Genomic DNA, 19087 nt, shown 5'->3' with positions numbered 1-19087 from the left:
AACACAGTATTTCTAAAAATAAAAAGATGTGATCTGATAATAACGAGGACCTTCTTTCAGTTGGTTTGTGTTTGCATTTTATCATGGTTTGCACTCTTCTTGAATATCTGTCTTCCATTGTTTCAAATGTTTCATGATAATCACACTCATCCTATCGTTGGTTTTTTACATCTATTTTACACTCAGCCACAAGGTAACGGTGTTACTTTTCAGTTTATGAGTACAAAAGAAAAAATGACAGAAATGGTAAAAATGATAAACATAATGGCATTTCTTCCTTTCTAAACGTGTACACTAGATGCATAAATAATATACTTTCACATATAATATTCACAATATTTTAACTCAAATTACAGTTTTTTACAATTGGTAACAAGCGTTTACCTATACTTAAGTTACTTTTTCTAACACAGCAACACACCTACATCACACAATTAGCCAAATAGTTAATTTTCTGCTCAAAACCACATTTTGTTCTTTAAATACCAACTATACATTTCAAAATGTAAAACAACTTTCTATACATACACTAACTCTATCAAAACACGGCAAACCCGACTCAATATCAAATCATTCTGTCAAAACACTAACACGTTTTCTATCCAAGAGGAACATCTAGTCAGTCATAGCACAACGACTTTCAAAATACTAACAGTTGATGGCATTACAAAAACTGCATTACTTTTCATGTTTCAGTTGTACCTGCATACAATAGACAATATGAAATCCATTGTTTTTTATAATTCAGTTTCCTTTTACTGTGAACCACTCTACATTTTTTGGTTGAGTGTCGAATGTGTGCATTTTTGGCAACATACTATCTATAAAAGTGAATGAGTCATCTTTACTTTATAGAATGTAGTAGAAAAAAATAGTAAGAGACAGAAATGCTACAGTAAAAGCTTTATTAGCAACATGAAATTGCTGCCAGTGATCAACAAAAAATCCAACATACATGGCCTGTCATGGTCCTGTGTTCCTGTCTGTGTTTCCCTTGTTGGGCCGCCAGATGGCGGCACTTCTGTTTTGTGTCCTGCTCCCCTCCTGTTAATTGTATGATTGTTTCAATTGTCTCGTTATCCCATCATTGTTCCCACCTGTGTCTTATCCCCTCCTTCTGGTTTGATTGTTTTTTGAGTTCACCTGTGTCTTGTTACCCCTGTCTATTTAAGTTCTCTGTTCCCTTGACTCGGGTGCTGGTTCTTTGTGTTTGTTCCCAAATTCTGTCTGTTGCAAACCGTACGTACCTGCCTGTACCTTGTTCCTGACTTGTGTTTTGTTTGACCTTCCCTTGTGCTTTGTACCTGCCTGCGTTTTTTACCTGTTTGTGTTTGTTCCTGAGAAGTGTTTGTTTGTAATGCCCTTGTGCTCTGCCTGCCTGTGTTCTGCCCTGACCGTGTTCCGCCCTACCCATGTTTGTGAGTTCCTCTTGTTTTCTGTTTCATTTGATATGTTTTGAGTTTGTTGTTTTGCCCTTTGTGGCCTTGCCTGTTCCCTGTTTGTGTTTGCCTTTTTTGTGTTAGTAAAATCTTTGTTAATTTTCCCTTTTTGAGTTTCGTGTTTTTTTTCCCCCACTCTGCGCCTAGGTCCCAGCACCCGTATTGTCACATGGCCTTTGGTTCCAAATGTGTAAAAATAAAATACACAATTACAGTAAATCAGCCATTTCTCAATGTTTCAAAATGCTTATCAGCTGTTTCAATATAGCTTTTGAGCTGCTGTTACAGAAGTAGAGGCTTTATGCTATATTTAAGGTTTTGAACATTAGGTTTTCATTTCTGGCATGCTGTGTGCAAGCATTTGTAAATAAGACAAGAAAGGTCCATAATTTTGGTATTGGGTAAGCTTGTATGTAAAGAAACTTTAAGCATTTTAGAAATGTGTTAATTGACTGCATATTCTGTGAAAGCAACATGAATTGTGTTAATGGTATGGTCCACAACAGACGGATGTTGTGCTAATTGTGTTTAGAGTTTTGAAAATGTGACCACAGATTGGACAAAAGGATGTGTGCGATTGTAAAACTGTAATATTACACAAGTGTGCACCTGACATAACTATGAGTACAAAGATATGTCAGAGTGGCAAAGTAATGCTGGTTAAGTGAAACAATACAAACCAGCAATGAACTCATAACTTACCAGAGCATTCAGAATTTTTAATGTATGCTGAATAAAAATTTCCCTTTTTGTGTGTTGAGAGAGAGAGAGTGTGTGTATGCGTGTATGTGTGTGAATGTGCGTGTGTGCGTGCGTGTGCGCGCGTATACATACTGTGTTTAATTTGTTAAATGTGTAATTTACTGTATATTTAGTAAAACTGTAACAGCATTCAAGGGGACTCACTTCTGTTGGGTTGATTTGGACTGTTTCATGACATCAAGTGACATGAGTTATATCACAGTTAGCTTAGGATCCTACATAAGCAGGTTTTATGCACCCTTTATAATGTTTAGCCATTAGCCAGGTGATATTGTTGGTTATGTCACATTTGGCATAATGTTGTAAAAGATGTTTTGCCACCCTTTATGAAGCACAACATTTGCGTATGCATGAAGCCATTATGTCAAGTTTATGAAAGCATTATATATACTACGTAAAGCTTTTATTTTAACTTCCTTTAAAGTGTGAAAGTCACCACTTCTAAGGAAAGTTGTGCTGGTTGCCAATAAAATTAGGAAACTGTAGCTGAACTGCACCACTTCTCAGATTATCCTGTAAGATCTGGTCATGTTGAAGTGATGAGGAAATGATTGAAACAAATGATTACAAAGAAGAAAAAGATGAAATTGAAGCAGAATATTTCAGCAGCAAACTAACATTCAGAATAACGAAAACTTTAATGACACAGTTTAGTACACTTTGAAAAGTCTTCAAAAATGCATGGAATATAATACTTTATCAGTTTGGTATTTATGAGTATTAATGTAACATTTACACACACTCTTAGCTTGTGGACTTGCTTCTGTGATACAGCCAGATTGAGATTAAGGTAACACAGGAACCACATAAGCCTAAATTCAATAAACATTAGTCCTTAAATTTGACTATCAATTGCAGCAAGGATTATAAAGCAAGGATATTACTTGTAAGTCAGAGTTGAGGATAAATGTTTATTGAATTTAAGTCATAGAGTCACATACCACTTGTTTACTTGTGGCTTATGTCTTTAGGACACAGCTGAGTAAGTAGGTACTGAGAGCACTTTCTATTAGCTCAAACATTCACACAATGGGCCTCATTTATCACGCAACATACGAACAAAATTTCTCGTAATTCCTTCGTACCAACATTTACACGTGAAAACTGGGATTTATCAAAGTTTTAGTTCAACTAGTTCAGACGTGTGAAGGAAATTTACGAAACCTGAGACCACACGCAGAGTGTGTGTAAATTCCGCAGTTCGTCTTTTAACTTGAATTTTTACTTTTATTGATGAAATTGGTCATTAAATGGGCTTCTTTGTCTACGTATTTTGTTATGAAATATTTAAATATTATAAAGAAATATAAATTATGAAAAAACTAACATAAATTGGTCGCGAATACTATTTTAATTAAGTAAAACAAAAATGTTTGAAATTAGTAATAGCATTACAAAGAGTTGCTATGATTTCATAATTGCAGTTTTGTTTTTTAAACAACTGATGAGAAATACTATTTAAATGGCCAAAATGCTGTTAAGTCCAAGCTTGCAATGGCGGACCTTGCACTATTGGAGGATTTGGCGAGAGCACTTTGGCGAGATCGCATTTTCAGGGACCGGTGTGACTTTTTTACCGAGGATGACGAGTGGCTCATGAATCGGTTCCGATTCCCTAGAACCCTTCTAAATTGAGACTGCAACATCTTAGAGGCAGACTTAACTAGGCAAACAAGAAGATCTTATGCCATTCCAACACATGGGTTACCCGCTGAAGCAGTGGTTGATGACCCCACTGGCCAACCCCCTGTCACCGCGTGAGGTGCGCTACAATGAGGCGACCGTGAACACGCTTCCAATTTACGACTGATTGGGATTTATCAACATACGCACGGGGATACGACTGAAACTAAGTGCCTCCAAACGTTTGATAAATGCGGCGGCAGTTGTTAGTTTGTATAATTTTACGGGGAAACTTATGTGCATATTTACAAAATTATTGATAAATGAGGACCAATGAAAACATTTGCTTTTTTAGCAGTGACTGCTGTTTTGGATTTCAATTTGGTGAGCAAATTGGTTTTTTATTTTTTATACTTACAATATGTCCATAGAACCACTAATGAAATAGCTTAAATCTACTCTGCATGTACAGTCATTTCAATGCATTTAATAAAGCTTAGTCTCACAGATACACTTCTAGTAAAGACAGCAGTATGTATATTCCATATATTCCCAACAGAAACGGTAACATTGTGGTCTGCTTATTGGTCCTGTGTTTGACTGTCAAACCTGGCATGGTCAATGGCCTCTCACAAGATGAGAGAACCAAAAACAGACAATGATAAAAAATGGTTTAGGGGAGCAGAGCATTAGTCTCACAGATGAAATTAAACTTATTAGAATAGTGAGAAGCATACCATGCATTCAACCTAGGGCCAATCAGGGCACATTCAAATCCATTTTTAACACCTGGCTCTCCACTCCTCCAGAATCTGTAAAGGAAGCAAAGACTGAGACACAGAAGCTCTACTTCTCTGCTGTTTCCTACGGAGATACAGTGACTCCTTCTCATTCTCTGTCTATTGCCATCTATGAGAGAGTTCAGACAGCGGAAATATATCTTGTTGGAAGATAATTCTGGATTAACTGTACTCATTAAATCAGCCTCATCGTACAAACAGAACAATATTAAAGATAAAAAGGGTAAAGTACACATATGCACTATCATAACCAGAAACATACCCAGTGACATATTTCACTGCAGTAACACAAACCTTAGACTGGCTACCATCAGAGGAACATTCATATTTCTGATCTGCCAAGATGTTGTTTAAAATTATACATGATTCATCCTGTGCTGTTTCTGTAAGAATTCTTACCCTTTCTGCAGAGGGGTTCCATTCACCCAGAGCCAGTTACCCTTAGCTGCTGAGTAACTCAGTCCAATCCAGGTATAGTATTGTGTTTAGTTGTTGATGAACCGCTGAAAAACAAACACAGAATGACCCTCACTGCTCACTCTGTAGATGTAGACACTGAGAGACAAACAGTCCACACTGACACTTTCTGGATCTGTGAGATACTGAGCTACAGCATGAACCACACCCCACTGATAAATGCGATTCACCCATAGTGGTAATATTGAACACGTTAGATTGTAAGAACCAACACAAAATGAGATATAATTACATAATTACATTTACAGTGGCTTCTTATGAATGCATGTCAGTTTTATCTCCATACAATCATTCACAATGATTTTACAGAGTCTTACCTTTTCCTTTACACTGTCTATAATCACCAGGTCAGCTCCCCGTTCCTCGCAGTCACTGCGACTGTCTGTCCAGCTCTTCGTCTCATTAGAGAAGTAGTAACACTTCGAAGAGAACAGTGCCCAGCCCTGTGGACAGCGGTTAGACACATTGCCTGTACAGAATGAACAGGCAGCAGACTCTGAGAATGATCTTTTCATATGTAACAGTGTAAAAGTAAATGTTTTCCTGCATCTTTGATAGACTTGTATCTAATACACAAGGGAAAATGCATTCTTTAGGGAGAAAAGTATCGATTAAGGAGTTTTACAGAATTTCACCTCAGTATGATACAGACTACTGTGCTAATCTGTGGAAACAGAAGCTTAAGCCCATAGGTTGACCACATCATTTGTTAAGTTTGTGAACTGTGAATGAATACATTTAGGCAAACTAGGAAAAAACGTTTTTAAGAATTTTTAATTTGTGTTGTTAAGTCAATGTATTAATTTACACAGTTTTAGAGAATTATGAACAATTTTTTTGTTTATTTGGGCTTTATAAGAATATTGCAGTATACATTTAACAAAATGAATGAAAAGAAATGTATATATAGATAGGTGACAAATTATATAAATTATGTAAGATTTTTTACATATAAATTGTTTTCTCGGCAAATTTCAGTAAAGACTACAATGTTGAATGGATTTTGGAGAAAAATAATGAACAACAATGATCAAGGCATCAACATCACATATTAGCTCTTATGTAGTAACTAATTTATTACTTAAAAACATTTATTTTTCTTAAAATGAATCTACATCAATAGCTGGGTGAAAACAGAGGGGATTGCCCAAAAGCCCAGAAGTTAATCCCACTATATGATATTCATTTGTAAAATGAGAGAACAGATCTGTTTTTTAAAATGACATTTTACCAGGATCACAGTAAAGATACACAGACAGTTACTCACAGAGGACACACAGGACTACTGTGGCAGCCAATAAGAGAGCACACAGCAGCCCCAGACTCACTGCAGCCCGTCTGTAGGGATGTGAGCTTTGCCCACTGTGCCCTGTGGTCAAGAAAACAGACCAGTTAAGCAGAATGTTTCATTTCCTTGATGTTTTATATAGCTGTTCTTGTAGCTAGTCTTTTTTCAATTTCAAACCAAACATACTGCAGTAAAGTTTTACAACAGCAAATAAAAATCCACTACTGCAAACTCTGATATTCACCTACGTAACTACCAAATATTCACAAAATAAAAATACAGCAGGTCTGCACTCTTAAATGAATATAAGAGTGTGGGCCTACTCCATTTCGATCTCAATTTTATGTGACTACATTAGGTCAAAAAATGTTCAACTCTTCAGAAGAAAAGCAAGTATGCAGGATTTGAGCCTCTGTCCATTCAGGAGGCAGCAGACAAGCGCATGCAGTCAGCTACCCCTTATTTTCATTGTAGCCAGGGGTTAAATTGGGATTTGGGAGGTGGGTGGACCCTGAGATCCCGTGGGAGGTGGGTGAATAAAGGTACAATGAATGTCTCAGCTCAAAATAGTTGTATATTTAATATATCGTGCACAAAATTGTAATGAAGGGAAACAATGTTTTAAAAAGAATGTATACTATTGATGCAAGCTTTTACATAAAATATTTCAAGTTCATTGAGTGTCATTAATACTGAGAATTTTTTTTATCCCCGAAAATAATCTGTCGTCATCCTCTTTTGTCCTCCCTTTCTTCCTCCTGTCTTTCATCTTTCTTAAACTGTCGAATTGAAACAAAATAAAACCAGTGGTGACTGGTGAGCTAAAAATGGGTGTGGAGCAGAACTTTCCTTTAAACTAATCGTTGATCTCAAACTTTTAAAATTAATTTTCAGTGATTAACAAGCATTCAAACATCTCACTAATCAATTGGAAATGGACACTTAGCTTCTTCACATTGTGTTAGGGAGATTAAATGATAAATGTGATTTAGAAAAATCAGTTTTAATCACTAAGCAATGAGTATCAATACAATTAATCCACAAAATAGGCTACTCTATACTATCATATATAGCCAGCTCTCCCCAAATAGGCAGTTTTATCGAGTAGCCTAGACCTTATAGCCTACATGTATTTTAATTTGCAGTATGAAATCCTGCACATTTTTAATCAACATTATTTGTGGATACATTCCGCACTTCTTTCTCCGCACTCGTATTCATGGCAAATATCTGCAATGCGTAGATTGTCAACAAAATTGAATTGCTGGTTTTGTTTTTGCTGGTTATTCTGAAAGCTAACATGGTAGATAACAAACAAGATACACCAGTCTGTTAAGTGTAGACTACTTAGTGATTAAAATAGATTTTTAAGGGATAAATTGAATTTATAATTGAATCCCCCTAACACGGTATGAAGACGCTGTGTGTTAGACTACTTGCCATTTGATTAGTATGATCGTTGACACGCTTGATAATAAAGAAAAATTACTAATGAAAACAGGTTGAGATCAATGATTATTTTAAAGGAAAGTTTTGCGCCCCACCAATTTTCAGCTCACCAGTCGCCGCTGACTAAAACGTTATGGGGGAAATAGCTGTTAATTCTAGCTTAGTTGCTGACCAGCAACCTGATGATTTTGCTCAAGGAATTAAAGTTGCCGTTAATAATAGCTTATTTTTATTCATCTCTCTTTAAAACGTTGCATAGCCTAGATGATATTACATGTTAATGAAATTACCTACCGCGTCCGCTTACAAACAATCAAGACAATCAACGATATTTTTCTTTCTGTCCCTGTCTATATAGACGACTGTTCGTCCTGAGTTTTTTTCTTCGGATTTTTGATTGGTTGAGCGAGTATCTGGTTAGAGGCAACACATGGACTTGAGCATACAAAAAATGGACTGGATTGTTATAGTTATTTGTAAAACTGCCAGTCAAAATGATTTATTTATTTACCAAAGGTGGGTGGACGCCGTCCACCCGCGTCCACCCCCAATTTAACCCCTGATTGTAGCCCAAAAAGCATTTCTATGCTATTCATTTTCTGCACTGGAAAACTATGCAACCAGCACAGAGAGATCGCAGGTTCCTATCTGAACAGGGGTGTCACTATTGAGCAAAGAGCAGGGGACACCCTGTCCACAGAAACCGGTGGCTGATTACACATTTCCAGATGGAACACACAAGCATTATCAAAATAGTGGGGCCCATCACTGCACTCACAATGCCTGAGACACACAAAACTTAAAATATTTTAAAGACAAAATACAGGATTTGCTTTTGATATTGCTGTGGTATGCAATAAATAAACAGTGTACCTACATGGTAAGAGAGGTGCATCACTGATCCTGCTCCTGGGACTTGTATGCACAAGTTGCACAGTAAATAAAAACCTCAGTTCTGCAGTTCAGTACTTGGTTGTGCCATTTCAGTTAATGTATAAACACAGGTTCACTAAACAGTAAACATTTCAGTAAACATTTTACTATGGTCTAAACTGCAATTAAACCAATATTGGTGTATACAGTTTGACTACTGAAGTGGAGGAGTGGGCTTACAGGACAGGGGCAGTGGTGATATCTGAATGTCAGAGGACCTATGACAAAATGTTTAGGTCAGCAGGGTGAAGGTTCAAATGTTCTTTCAAAGAGTCTGAAGATCTACTCCTGTGACTTGTTCACTGTCTATATAAACTGCCTTAGTGAAAATGTTCCAGATGCTGCTTTTCATTTTATGCTGACAGCTGTATACTGCTTTAATTCTACCCTGAATAAGGCTCTTTAGAAACTGCAACATCTGGTGCAGGCTCCGTTTTTCCACCTGAAACTTGTTCTGGATGTTGAAAAAGCCAAGCTTATTGTTTTATTGAATAGTACTGTATGTAGGCTACATATCATTAAACCAAAGTATTACCACTTTACAAGGCCAATCTATTGAGCCTGTAACAGCCTATACTTAGGTTTCTTTCTTGATGATCAGCGGTCTTTTAATTATCACTTCCAACATCGGATGAAGAAGCGCAAGTTGAGTTTTTACTTTAGAAATAAATCGAGTTTCTCTTTAAATGTACGTTTGTCAAAGCTACCTTATTGCCAGTTTGTGATTATGGTAACCTGTGTTACTATCGTCTTCACATGATAAGACACAGTGTATCATGGAGCCCTGTGATTTATCACAAGTAGAAGCCTCACTCATCATTGCTCACTGTACTCAGTGTTTGGATGGCTCGCCCTATCCATGCATCGACTTAGCCACAGGTATGTTATCATTTACAAGACAATTTTGTGAATTCTTCTGAGCTACCTTTCTTGTTATTTGACCCAGAATTAGAATGCATACCAGTAAGGATAACAGATACTTTGATAACGAAGGTTCCGACTGTCCGTACTGAGCTAGGTAAAAAGGCTTTTAACTTCTCTGCACTATCTGCCTGGAATAGCTTACAGAGGGAGGTTCGGCTCACAGACCTGGTTACTCTTTGAGAATTTAAATCAGTGATAAAAAGCAGAGAACTTCATGCAATTGGTCACTACGACTGTTTCTGAACTTATGTTTTTATCTATATTGTACTATTGATTTTATGTAATTTATTTGTATGGTTGGGTATCTAAGTGTGTGTGAAACAGGGCATTGCTGTGAGAGAACATACAGTCAACCTGCCCTGTATAAATAAAGCTTAAATAAATAAGAGAATAGTCATTAGCAGCCAGCCGAGTCAGGCAGAGGAGTGAGGCTATGTATATATTGGGGCAAACAGCCACACTTTTGGGGGGAGAGTGGTAAAGTCAAGCTATGCTAACAGACACCAGCAGATTAATGTTCAAATAAAGAAACGCTATGTGGTTTGCCACATTCAAGTTTCTTGACGTCAAGAAAACTGTTCGCTTAACAGTTTAAAATAGATACGACAGCTGAGTCAATGGAAAATAAGGGCCAACAGTCACAGACAACCAGAAAGAATGAGATATAAACACTTTAAAAATTTGTGTGTATTTGTGTTTTCAATTGACTAATCTGAATTGCAATGCTCAACATTTATGACTGTGCACACTCTGGCCCGGTACCACTACAAGTCGAGAAAAATATTTACCTCTTGGCGGTAGCACCATCAACACCTGGGTATACCACAGCCAGTTTTTTGCAACTTACATGCCCACCCCACGTCCATGCTTCCGGATGAGTGTCGCTATTTATATGAGCTGTTTATCTTAATCCATTAATTTAATTACAATTAAAATCCATAGGCCTACTTCTATTTTATAATATCAAATAAGCCTAAATGCAAAATGGGTAGACTGCCACACGTAACTTAGTCATTCAGAGCTCCACACAAACTAACCAAGAATAACACCCTGTTTAACCCCTGTACACAAACAAGCATTTTCTAATGGTCTCTTGACAGTTATATGTAGTAAAATTATATTCTAACATAAAAATTTCTAACCCCAGCATTAACCTCCCTTTGCATCTTACAATGATGCACATTGCAATAATTGATATGTTCTAATATTTCTCCAAATTAATGTAATATACGGTAACACAAGAGGTCTTTGGGCAAGAGTGAGCTGATAGGTACGATCTGAGAGCTGGGAGCTGGGATGAGCGAGCTATGAGGTACGAGCTCAGATCAGGAAACTGGGAGCTGGGAGCTCGGCTCTAGGCGCAAGCTTGGAGCTACAAGCTCACAGCTCACACTTGAGGATTGAACTCTTACTAAAATAATTTGTGGATTCTATTTTTTTTCCCTACGTTCTACTGATGTAATAAAAAATAGATTCCACAAGCTCATTTAAAAGCGACAATGATCTCTTGATTATGCTGCTCTTTAATACACTGTGCAGGTGTTCTTACCTTTGTGCTGAGCTCCTGGGCTGTTGAGTGAGGTCTGGCCCAGTGTGCTGTACACATCTTGGTCTGGACTGGCCAGGTCAGTGTATATACCCTCTGAATCTTTGGAGACCAATGCTGCCATTTCTGACAACTGCTGCTAGTGCTCCGTCCAGTATTTCATTTTATACATTTTCTGTCACTGTGGTCTGTGGTACTTGAGCAGAAAGAGGAAATTGCATTCAGGAAGCTGGTCAGGGCTTGACATTAAATCAATCTTGACTGTGAGAGAGCCATCCACACATATGTTTGGCCTGTCCATGTAGTGCATGCTTATACACACAGGGCCAAGTGACTTGAAAGAATTGAGGAAATATTGGGTAGCATTGCTTTGAAATACATCTTATGTCATTTCGGTGAGGCAAGATAGCCTATATTGTTTGTAGTACCGTAACTTGGCGTCATTTTGATATCAATACTTTTGAGTAACTTGGCATTTTTGTACGTTGAAAACGTGTTTTTTATGAGATAATGAATTTACTTTATACAGAACACTCAAATCTGTTCTCAAGTGGAGGTTAATAACAAGTGATGCAGTGTGCCAGGGAACACCACAAAGCATGAAGCAGTTCTCTAAGGCCAAATGGCACGGCAGTCTATTTGTTTGCTGATTATTATTTTTTTTTCTTCTTTGCATCACCAACAGCATGCAAGTATGAGCCATATGAGCCAGTGGCGAAGCTGCACAGAGTTTTGTGGCACTCTAAGGGTGAAGTCTCTTGGCATGGGCCACATACAGGTTGAGAAGCCTGCACAGATACATGATTCTCTTTGCAGAGAATTGATATCATTCAATTATGAAATAATTTTCATAATTTGTGTTTGAGTACTAAGGTGAAGTGTGGAGTGGGTTGTCAAGACAAGGGGATTGGTGATATCTGTACATAAGAGGACCTACCATAATTCCAGACACAACTGAGTAGAAAGAGCCACAAAAATAAGAAAAAAGCTAGATTCAAGAGACGTGGCACTTCCACACAGCACTGGGCAGGGCAGCAGGGTTAACACAAGCTTAAGAAACGTAATAAAAGAGCAGACCCAATCTGTCAAAAGCGCTGATGACAAAACCCATCTATTGAGAGGGTCTGCTCATAGGAGATTATTAGTCATGATGAAGATTCAGTGTGAATGGCTTCAAGTAGCTCAGAGATGATTACTGAAGCTGTGCTCCTGGGGCTTAGCCAGCCAAGTCAGGCAGATGAGCAATTCTATTTTTATATTGTGGTAAACAGCCACACATTTGGGGGGGGAATCATTCTCATGAATTGGGCTATTCTAATTAAGATACCCGTGTGGCAAACACGCCTGCCACAGGCCACCGAAGTGGCTTTCCTTGGGGCTTTCCAGCACAGAGACACAGGGAGATGATGTTCCAACAGTCCAGATTTATTTTACGAGGGTTTGGCAAGGTGGTACAGCCAAATGAGCAGATCTTAAACCCTGTCATGACAGAGAGCTCCCTGGTGTGGGTGGGGATGGCAGATTTAACCTGTGCGCAGTGATTACCTCACTACGCACAGGTGCAGCCACTCCTGTTCCTGGGTCCAATTAGCCTGGCCAATTATCTAATTCTTAACCAATTATCCAATTGGCCAGGTCTAATTAGCTTGACCCAGGGCAGGTGTGGCTGCTTAAACCAGCCATCCCCACACCACAACCCGCATGTTCATTGGTCAAATGCAGAAAGCCTGGGTGTTTTAGCACAAGTTTCAGAAGGGTCATTTGATGTCAAGGAAATGGCACGCCCAAGCGTTTGAAACAGATGTGACAGACCAGTCAGATTTGTGTTAGATTGTGAACAGATATAAGCAGTACACTTGTTTTCCACAAGTTGTACAAAAAAAAGTGTGAACTATGTTTAGTACACACTTTCTTCTGGTCAGTTTGTATACTGAAATAATATGGCAGACAGATGGAGCAATCACACAGTTTCTACATGACACTTAAAGCTATACGTGCAAAAGTAAAGGTGAACCCTTTCAGCACAGTCAAGCACAATATTTATTTTCACAGTGTGCGTTATGCTCACATGAAATTCCTGGCTTTATTCCTAGCATTGTTCAGTAGCTGTGTTTAATCTATTGCTCTGATAGCAATGAGTTTATAAGTCTCTCATCCTCCATTAGCATAGCTGTTACTGAGCACACAGTCTATTTTTTACATTGCAACATTATCACTAAGCAGATGTTCTTATTAAGACTTAAAACAACTACTGATGTGTAGCAGAGCATCAGTCTCACAGATAAACCAGTGGTACAAATAGCAGTGTGTGTCCATCCATGCATTCTCACCAGGCACAGTAACTGCACGATCTGCATCTTGGTACTGTGTCCGACTGTCAAACCAGAAATGATCACCTGGCTGTCCACTTCTCCAGAATCTGTAAGAGAAGCAGAGAGACTTGGATCAAATCCAGATCATGCCAGTGCCAACTGTGGCCCTTTAGCTCCAAAGGGTGACACAATGGGCAACTCTGCAAAGCCCTATGGAGCTACCAATGCGGGCGAGTTCGATCACGTAGGGGTCTGTGTTTCATTGCTTTTTAGCAGCCCACTGATTCACTGGGTGCATGTGGACTGCATGCCCAAGCAGCATATAAAAGGTCTTCCTCCAGTTGCACTACGTGAGCTAAGTAGCACTGTGGTCTACAGTGTGAGAAGCAGGCTGGTGATGCCACATGTCTCAGAGGAGAATTGTGTGTCTACACTCTGCTTAATCAGCAGATGGGACTGTGTATGAATATAGCTGATAATTGGACATTCCAAATTGGGAAGATTAGCCATGTTCAACATTTGGTGTCTTAACTTTGATCCCTTCACGGAAGCCCCTTGGTGGACAAGACGCTGACGTTTTGAGATTGCTCAGCTCAAAGCTGTAGGTGAACTATGTGTTTACATGAGGTCCGATGGTATAAAGATTAAAGTTTGTAAAGACGGTTTGTTGTTATTTCTGTGGGAAGCCCTGAAAAGCACCTAACAGTGTAGTATACATGCGGTGTACACCCCGCCAACAATTCAACTGGCAGATAACATCGTCCATCCCAGCATTATTATTCTGATTATTATTCTTTTACATTACATTACAGGCATTTAGCAGACACTCTTATCCAGAGCGACTTACACAACTTTTTACATAGCATTTTATCACTATCCATTTATACAGCTGGATATATACTGAAGCAATGCAGGTTAAGTACCTTGCTCAAGGGTACAACGGCAGTGTCCTTACCCGGGAATCGAACCTGCGACCTTTCGGTTACAAGCCCAGCTCCATACCCACTGTGCTACACTCCGTCCTCCTGGAACTATTCTCATAGTTCTAAGGGAAAAGCCAAGGCTTCCAACAGCATTCAAAACATTTTTAAAATAGTTTGTTAGAGGATATAATGCATCTACAGTATTTAGACCATTGTACACCTGGTACAAATAGCGTCTTTCTATGGCAAAACTGTGAGCGGTTATTTAGCTTATAGGGATCAGTCAAAATATTTAAATAGTCACCCCCATGTGCACAATAGTTAGTGTTGTGCAGCGATTTTATTTGTATTTATTTGGCATGAATGAATATTGAAAGTGTAATAAATCTAGATGGTATGTGCTCAGTGAGTATAATTCTCATGCTGCCACCTGGCAGCCTTTTAACACCATTATTTAAACTTAGAACTTGCATGTTAATAGAGTCTCAATCTTAATAATTAAATATAGGCTACTACAAGCAATTTAATTGTATTTTTGATACTTTAATTGTACTTTGATATATGTTGCCTGTCTCCAAATTGTGATTACACTGAGTGTGCATTACAAGCTATAATAATCTAACTTTTAGCTTTTCTTGAAGTACTCCAACACCTGGAGGTCTCATAGGAATATTTGATTTTAACAGGCACAACCAATTGATTATTTTATCTTGTCATTCACATCACTAATCATTGCAGGAGTCAAATGTCACAATCTCAGCACTGTAGGATGTTCCGTTTCATACAGGTTGGTACTTTGTTTTTGCTGTAAGTGCTATTGCTGCCCCTTTAGTCAAACGCAAATGTACATTTTCATTTCTTAATGGGAAATATAAGTTAGCAGTAACAACCTCGCTTAATTTTTAAGGAAAGAATAAAGTGATGGGATAATGTAGTTGATTGAATAAAACATTGAGACTCATGACATGAAGTATAAGTGAACAAAGACTATGTATAGTTTTCATCTTCATATTTCAGTGTATTTCATTTACACAGAATGATTTGCCAGTGTATCATACTATAAACACACAGATATTGTATTTCATACTCACAGAGGACACACATGACTAATGTGGCAGCCAATTAAAGAGCACACAGCAGCCCCAGACACACTGCAGCCAGTCTGTAGGGAAGTGAGCTTTGTCCACTTTTCTCTTTGGCCAGAAGCATTAGCAAAACAAAACAATTAATCTATCATTATTACTGCCTGAACAAGCCACAACGACAGAAATGTCACACAGAAGTGTTCATTTGAAGAAGTGCAGTGTTCTTATACATGCAGCTGGCCAGCAGGTATCTGTTGTAATATCTGCCCCCTTGTGTTTTAATTTGAGCACTGGATTACTGCTTATGAACCCTGTTCCTCGTACTAAAATAATACACATGCTCCGTCTATTGATGGGACTATTCTTCTCTTCTCAAGCACCTCCCTCTGGTGGAGGGGGCCTGAGGCCTGCAGCTGAGCAGCTTCCTGTCTAGCGCAGTGGTGCACAAACATGTGCTGGGTTTCATTACAATCCCAACCCTGACACTAACCCTGTGCTGGGTTTCATTACAACCCCAACCCTGACACTAACCCTGAGCTGGGTTTCATTACAACCCAACACTAACCCTGAGCTGGGTTTCATTACAACCCCAACCCTGACACTAACCCTGTGCTGGGTTTCATTACAACCCCAACCCTGACACTAACCCTGTGCTGGGTTTCATTACAACCCCAACCCTGACACTAACCCTGAGCTGGGTTTCATTACAACCCCAACCCTGACACTAACCCTGAGCTGGGTTTCATTACAACCCAACCCTAACCCTGAGCTGGGTTTCATTACAGCCCAACCCTGACCTTGACCCTGTGCTGGGTTTTATTACAGCCCAACCCAACACTAACCCTGACCTGGGTTTCATTACAGCCCAACCCTGACCCTGAGCTGGGTTTATTACAACCCAACCCCAGCCCTATGCTGGGTCTGCAAACCAGAATGGTGACAAGATTTTTTCTCAGTTGGACTCGTGTAATGTCTATTAAGCAATGATTACTCATTTTTATATATTATTTTAATGTGTTTATGACAGTTATACGTGCTATGAAGAATAAATGTCCCATATTCAAATTCCAGGGCTTTTAATGAGGTAGATCATCTAGTGATTTCATTGTCATTAATGTGATGCACTGGCACAATAGATGGGTAAAATCACTGTGGCCTCAACTGTTGAAAGTGTACTGATCACTGAAACATGGCCATGTGAGGAAATTGGAGATTTCAAAAGACAAAGAAAGTGGAAATCATGCAAATCTACAATTTATTGAACAGGTTTATTTGATTCATTTATTTAAACTAAAAGAGGAAAAAGATTAAGATATGCAGTGCTTACTACTTATAATAGCCTTACTACATACTACAGCATACAAAAATGCATATTTTTCGTAACTCATTAGGCTACTATAGCAGGACAAGACTTTCCATTTCCAATCCATTTTTCCCATGATTATATGCATTATCAAATAAATGATGAGATTAGAAAGTGGCTCCACTGCTTTTAAACATATTTAACCACAGTGCATCATACTAGTCAACCTCTGTCACGGTAACTGAGAGTAACAGTGCATGTTAAGCTTCACAATAAAACATTTCTGTGTATTGATTTTTTAAAAATTAATCATCATAAAAATGTTTATTTAAGCAGAATGGCAATCTCAAGATGGCGTCTTGGTAAAAAAGCTATATGTATTGGTTTATGCATTCTCAGCAGACACAGTAATTACACAGTCTGCATATAGGTGCTACATGATTCATGCAGTGGTCACCCGGCTCTCCCCTCCACCCGAACCTGTAAGATAAGCACAGAGGCTGAATGAGACACAGAAACAGCTCTACTTCTCGCTTTCTGCCTACAAGTGAGTGTTGTCTCCATTCTGTGTCCCTGTTACAGCACTGCATGACTGCAGATTGTAATTAAGGAATCAGTGCATCTAGTCAGTAATTATACTGGATTGCATGGTGTTCAGACCCCTCCCACCATACTGACTACTGGACAGTCAAAGGTTAACATGTGTAATTAATAGATGTACAGGAAAGAGGGAAAAACTAAGTGCAGAGATGGATACATGCTGTGAAGATTCATATACAATGGTGGTTTCTTGCCAAGTGTTCGGTTTGCTTCATCCTCTCCATATTCTCCTGTGAATGTGTATTTATCCACTGTAATGTGTCCGTTAGATTTCCCACCCCTCTGGCGGGGAGCTACAGTACATTAACCCAGAGTCGGGTCTCCTCTGGTTCTGAGTTACCCAGATCACTCCAGTGTCAGGATTCGGGGGGTTGGACCCAGGCGCAGAGTAAAAAAACACGGGAGACTCCAAAAGGAAAATTCAAACAAAGACTTTACTAAATTACAAACAGGGAACAAACAAAAGGCCACGAGGGGCAAAACCATAAACACAAAAAGATTCTTAAGAACAGAAAAAAACAGAACAGAACACAGGCAGGACAGAATACGGGCAGGACAGAATACACACAAGCAGGAACGCAGGCAGAAACACAAACAGAAACACACAAGCAGGACCAACGCGGGCAGATACATACAGTCAGAAACGAACACAAGGAACCAGCACCCGAGTCAAGGGGACAAAGAACTTAAATAGACAAGACACGGGTGAACTCAATACATAATTAAACAAGCGGGAAGGGATAACGAGAGGCAGGTGGGGACGATGATTAAATAACAAGACAAATAATGGAAAACAATAATACAATTAACATGGGAAACCAATGAGGGAATGAACAGAAATACAAAAACTGAGAAGTGCCGCCACCTGGCGGCCCAAAAAGGAAAAAATAGAAACAAAAAGACAGAACCATGACACAGTGTCTCCCTTGCTGAGAGCTGAGAGAAACACAGTCCACACCAACACACTCTGGATCATGAGCCATACCCCACTGATAAATGGGCTTCAGTCAAGTGAACAAGATCCTTCATAAGAGTCAAACGGCACGAGAAAAGCAACATGCCCTTACCTACAACCACAGCATTTCCTGCTCAGTTACAGGTTTGCGGTTCTCAGCCTGCAGTTCTTCTCACCAGGTTGAGTTTCATTTAAAGACTACAGTTAATATGTCAATGTGTCTCACCACAGACTCAAAAGGGTGAGCAAGGTAAAACGCATGAACTCTTGTGGAGTTACATTTTACTGCTTTTCAGAATCAATACCCAGTACGTTTAGTTGTTTTTTATTGGTATTTCTATTTTTTCAATGCAATTTAAAAATTTGCTGCTCCAGATGAGTGATGTGGAAAAGTACATTCAGGTAAGGGCTGAGAAAGATGGAGAGGCTTTGGACAAGGTGATTATGATATAGTCACATGCTGTTTAAGACAACCAGTATCAAAATAGATGTGTTACAGAACATTATGAAATGAACCAATCAAGGTGAGAGCCAATGTCGACAAGGCCCAGGAGAGACAGAAGGAGGCCTACCAAAGGAGGACTAAGAAGGAGATCAAGTGCTTCAAGATCTCTCCAGGCATCGAGGTCCTGACGAAGGATGGCAGGAAGTGTGGAAGGCCTGCGCGC

The 19087-nt window shown here is 39.0% G+C and overlaps 1 protein-coding gene across 6 annotated transcripts in view; it reads right to left on the bottom strand.

Annotated features, from left to right (window-relative positions):
* LOC135247811 (CD209 antigen-like protein A) overlaps window positions 1–19087 on the bottom strand; it is a 190285-nt gene that overhangs the window by 147739 nt on the left and 23459 nt on the right. For 2 of the 6 annotated variants that reach the window (XM_064321684.1, XM_064321691.1), the window contains one exon: window positions 6369–6470. The exons of 3 other annotated variants lie outside the window; for them this stretch is intronic. In XM_064321684.1, the coding sequence (XP_064177754.1) occupies window positions 6369–6470 (102 nt within the window). Of the gene's footprint in view, window positions 1–6368; window positions 6471–11244; window positions 11468–19087 lie in introns of those variants that run through there. One more of the 6 variants, XM_064321688.1, reaches the window with a different exon arrangement.

This window comes from Anguilla rostrata, chromosome 2 (genome assembly GCF_018555375.3).
Source record: "Anguilla rostrata isolate EN2019 chromosome 2, ASM1855537v3, whole genome shotgun sequence".
NCBI classification, from domain to species: Eukaryota; Metazoa; Chordata; class Actinopteri; order Anguilliformes; family Anguillidae; genus Anguilla; species Anguilla rostrata.
This window is presented reverse-complemented; position numbering and strand designations above follow the sequence as displayed.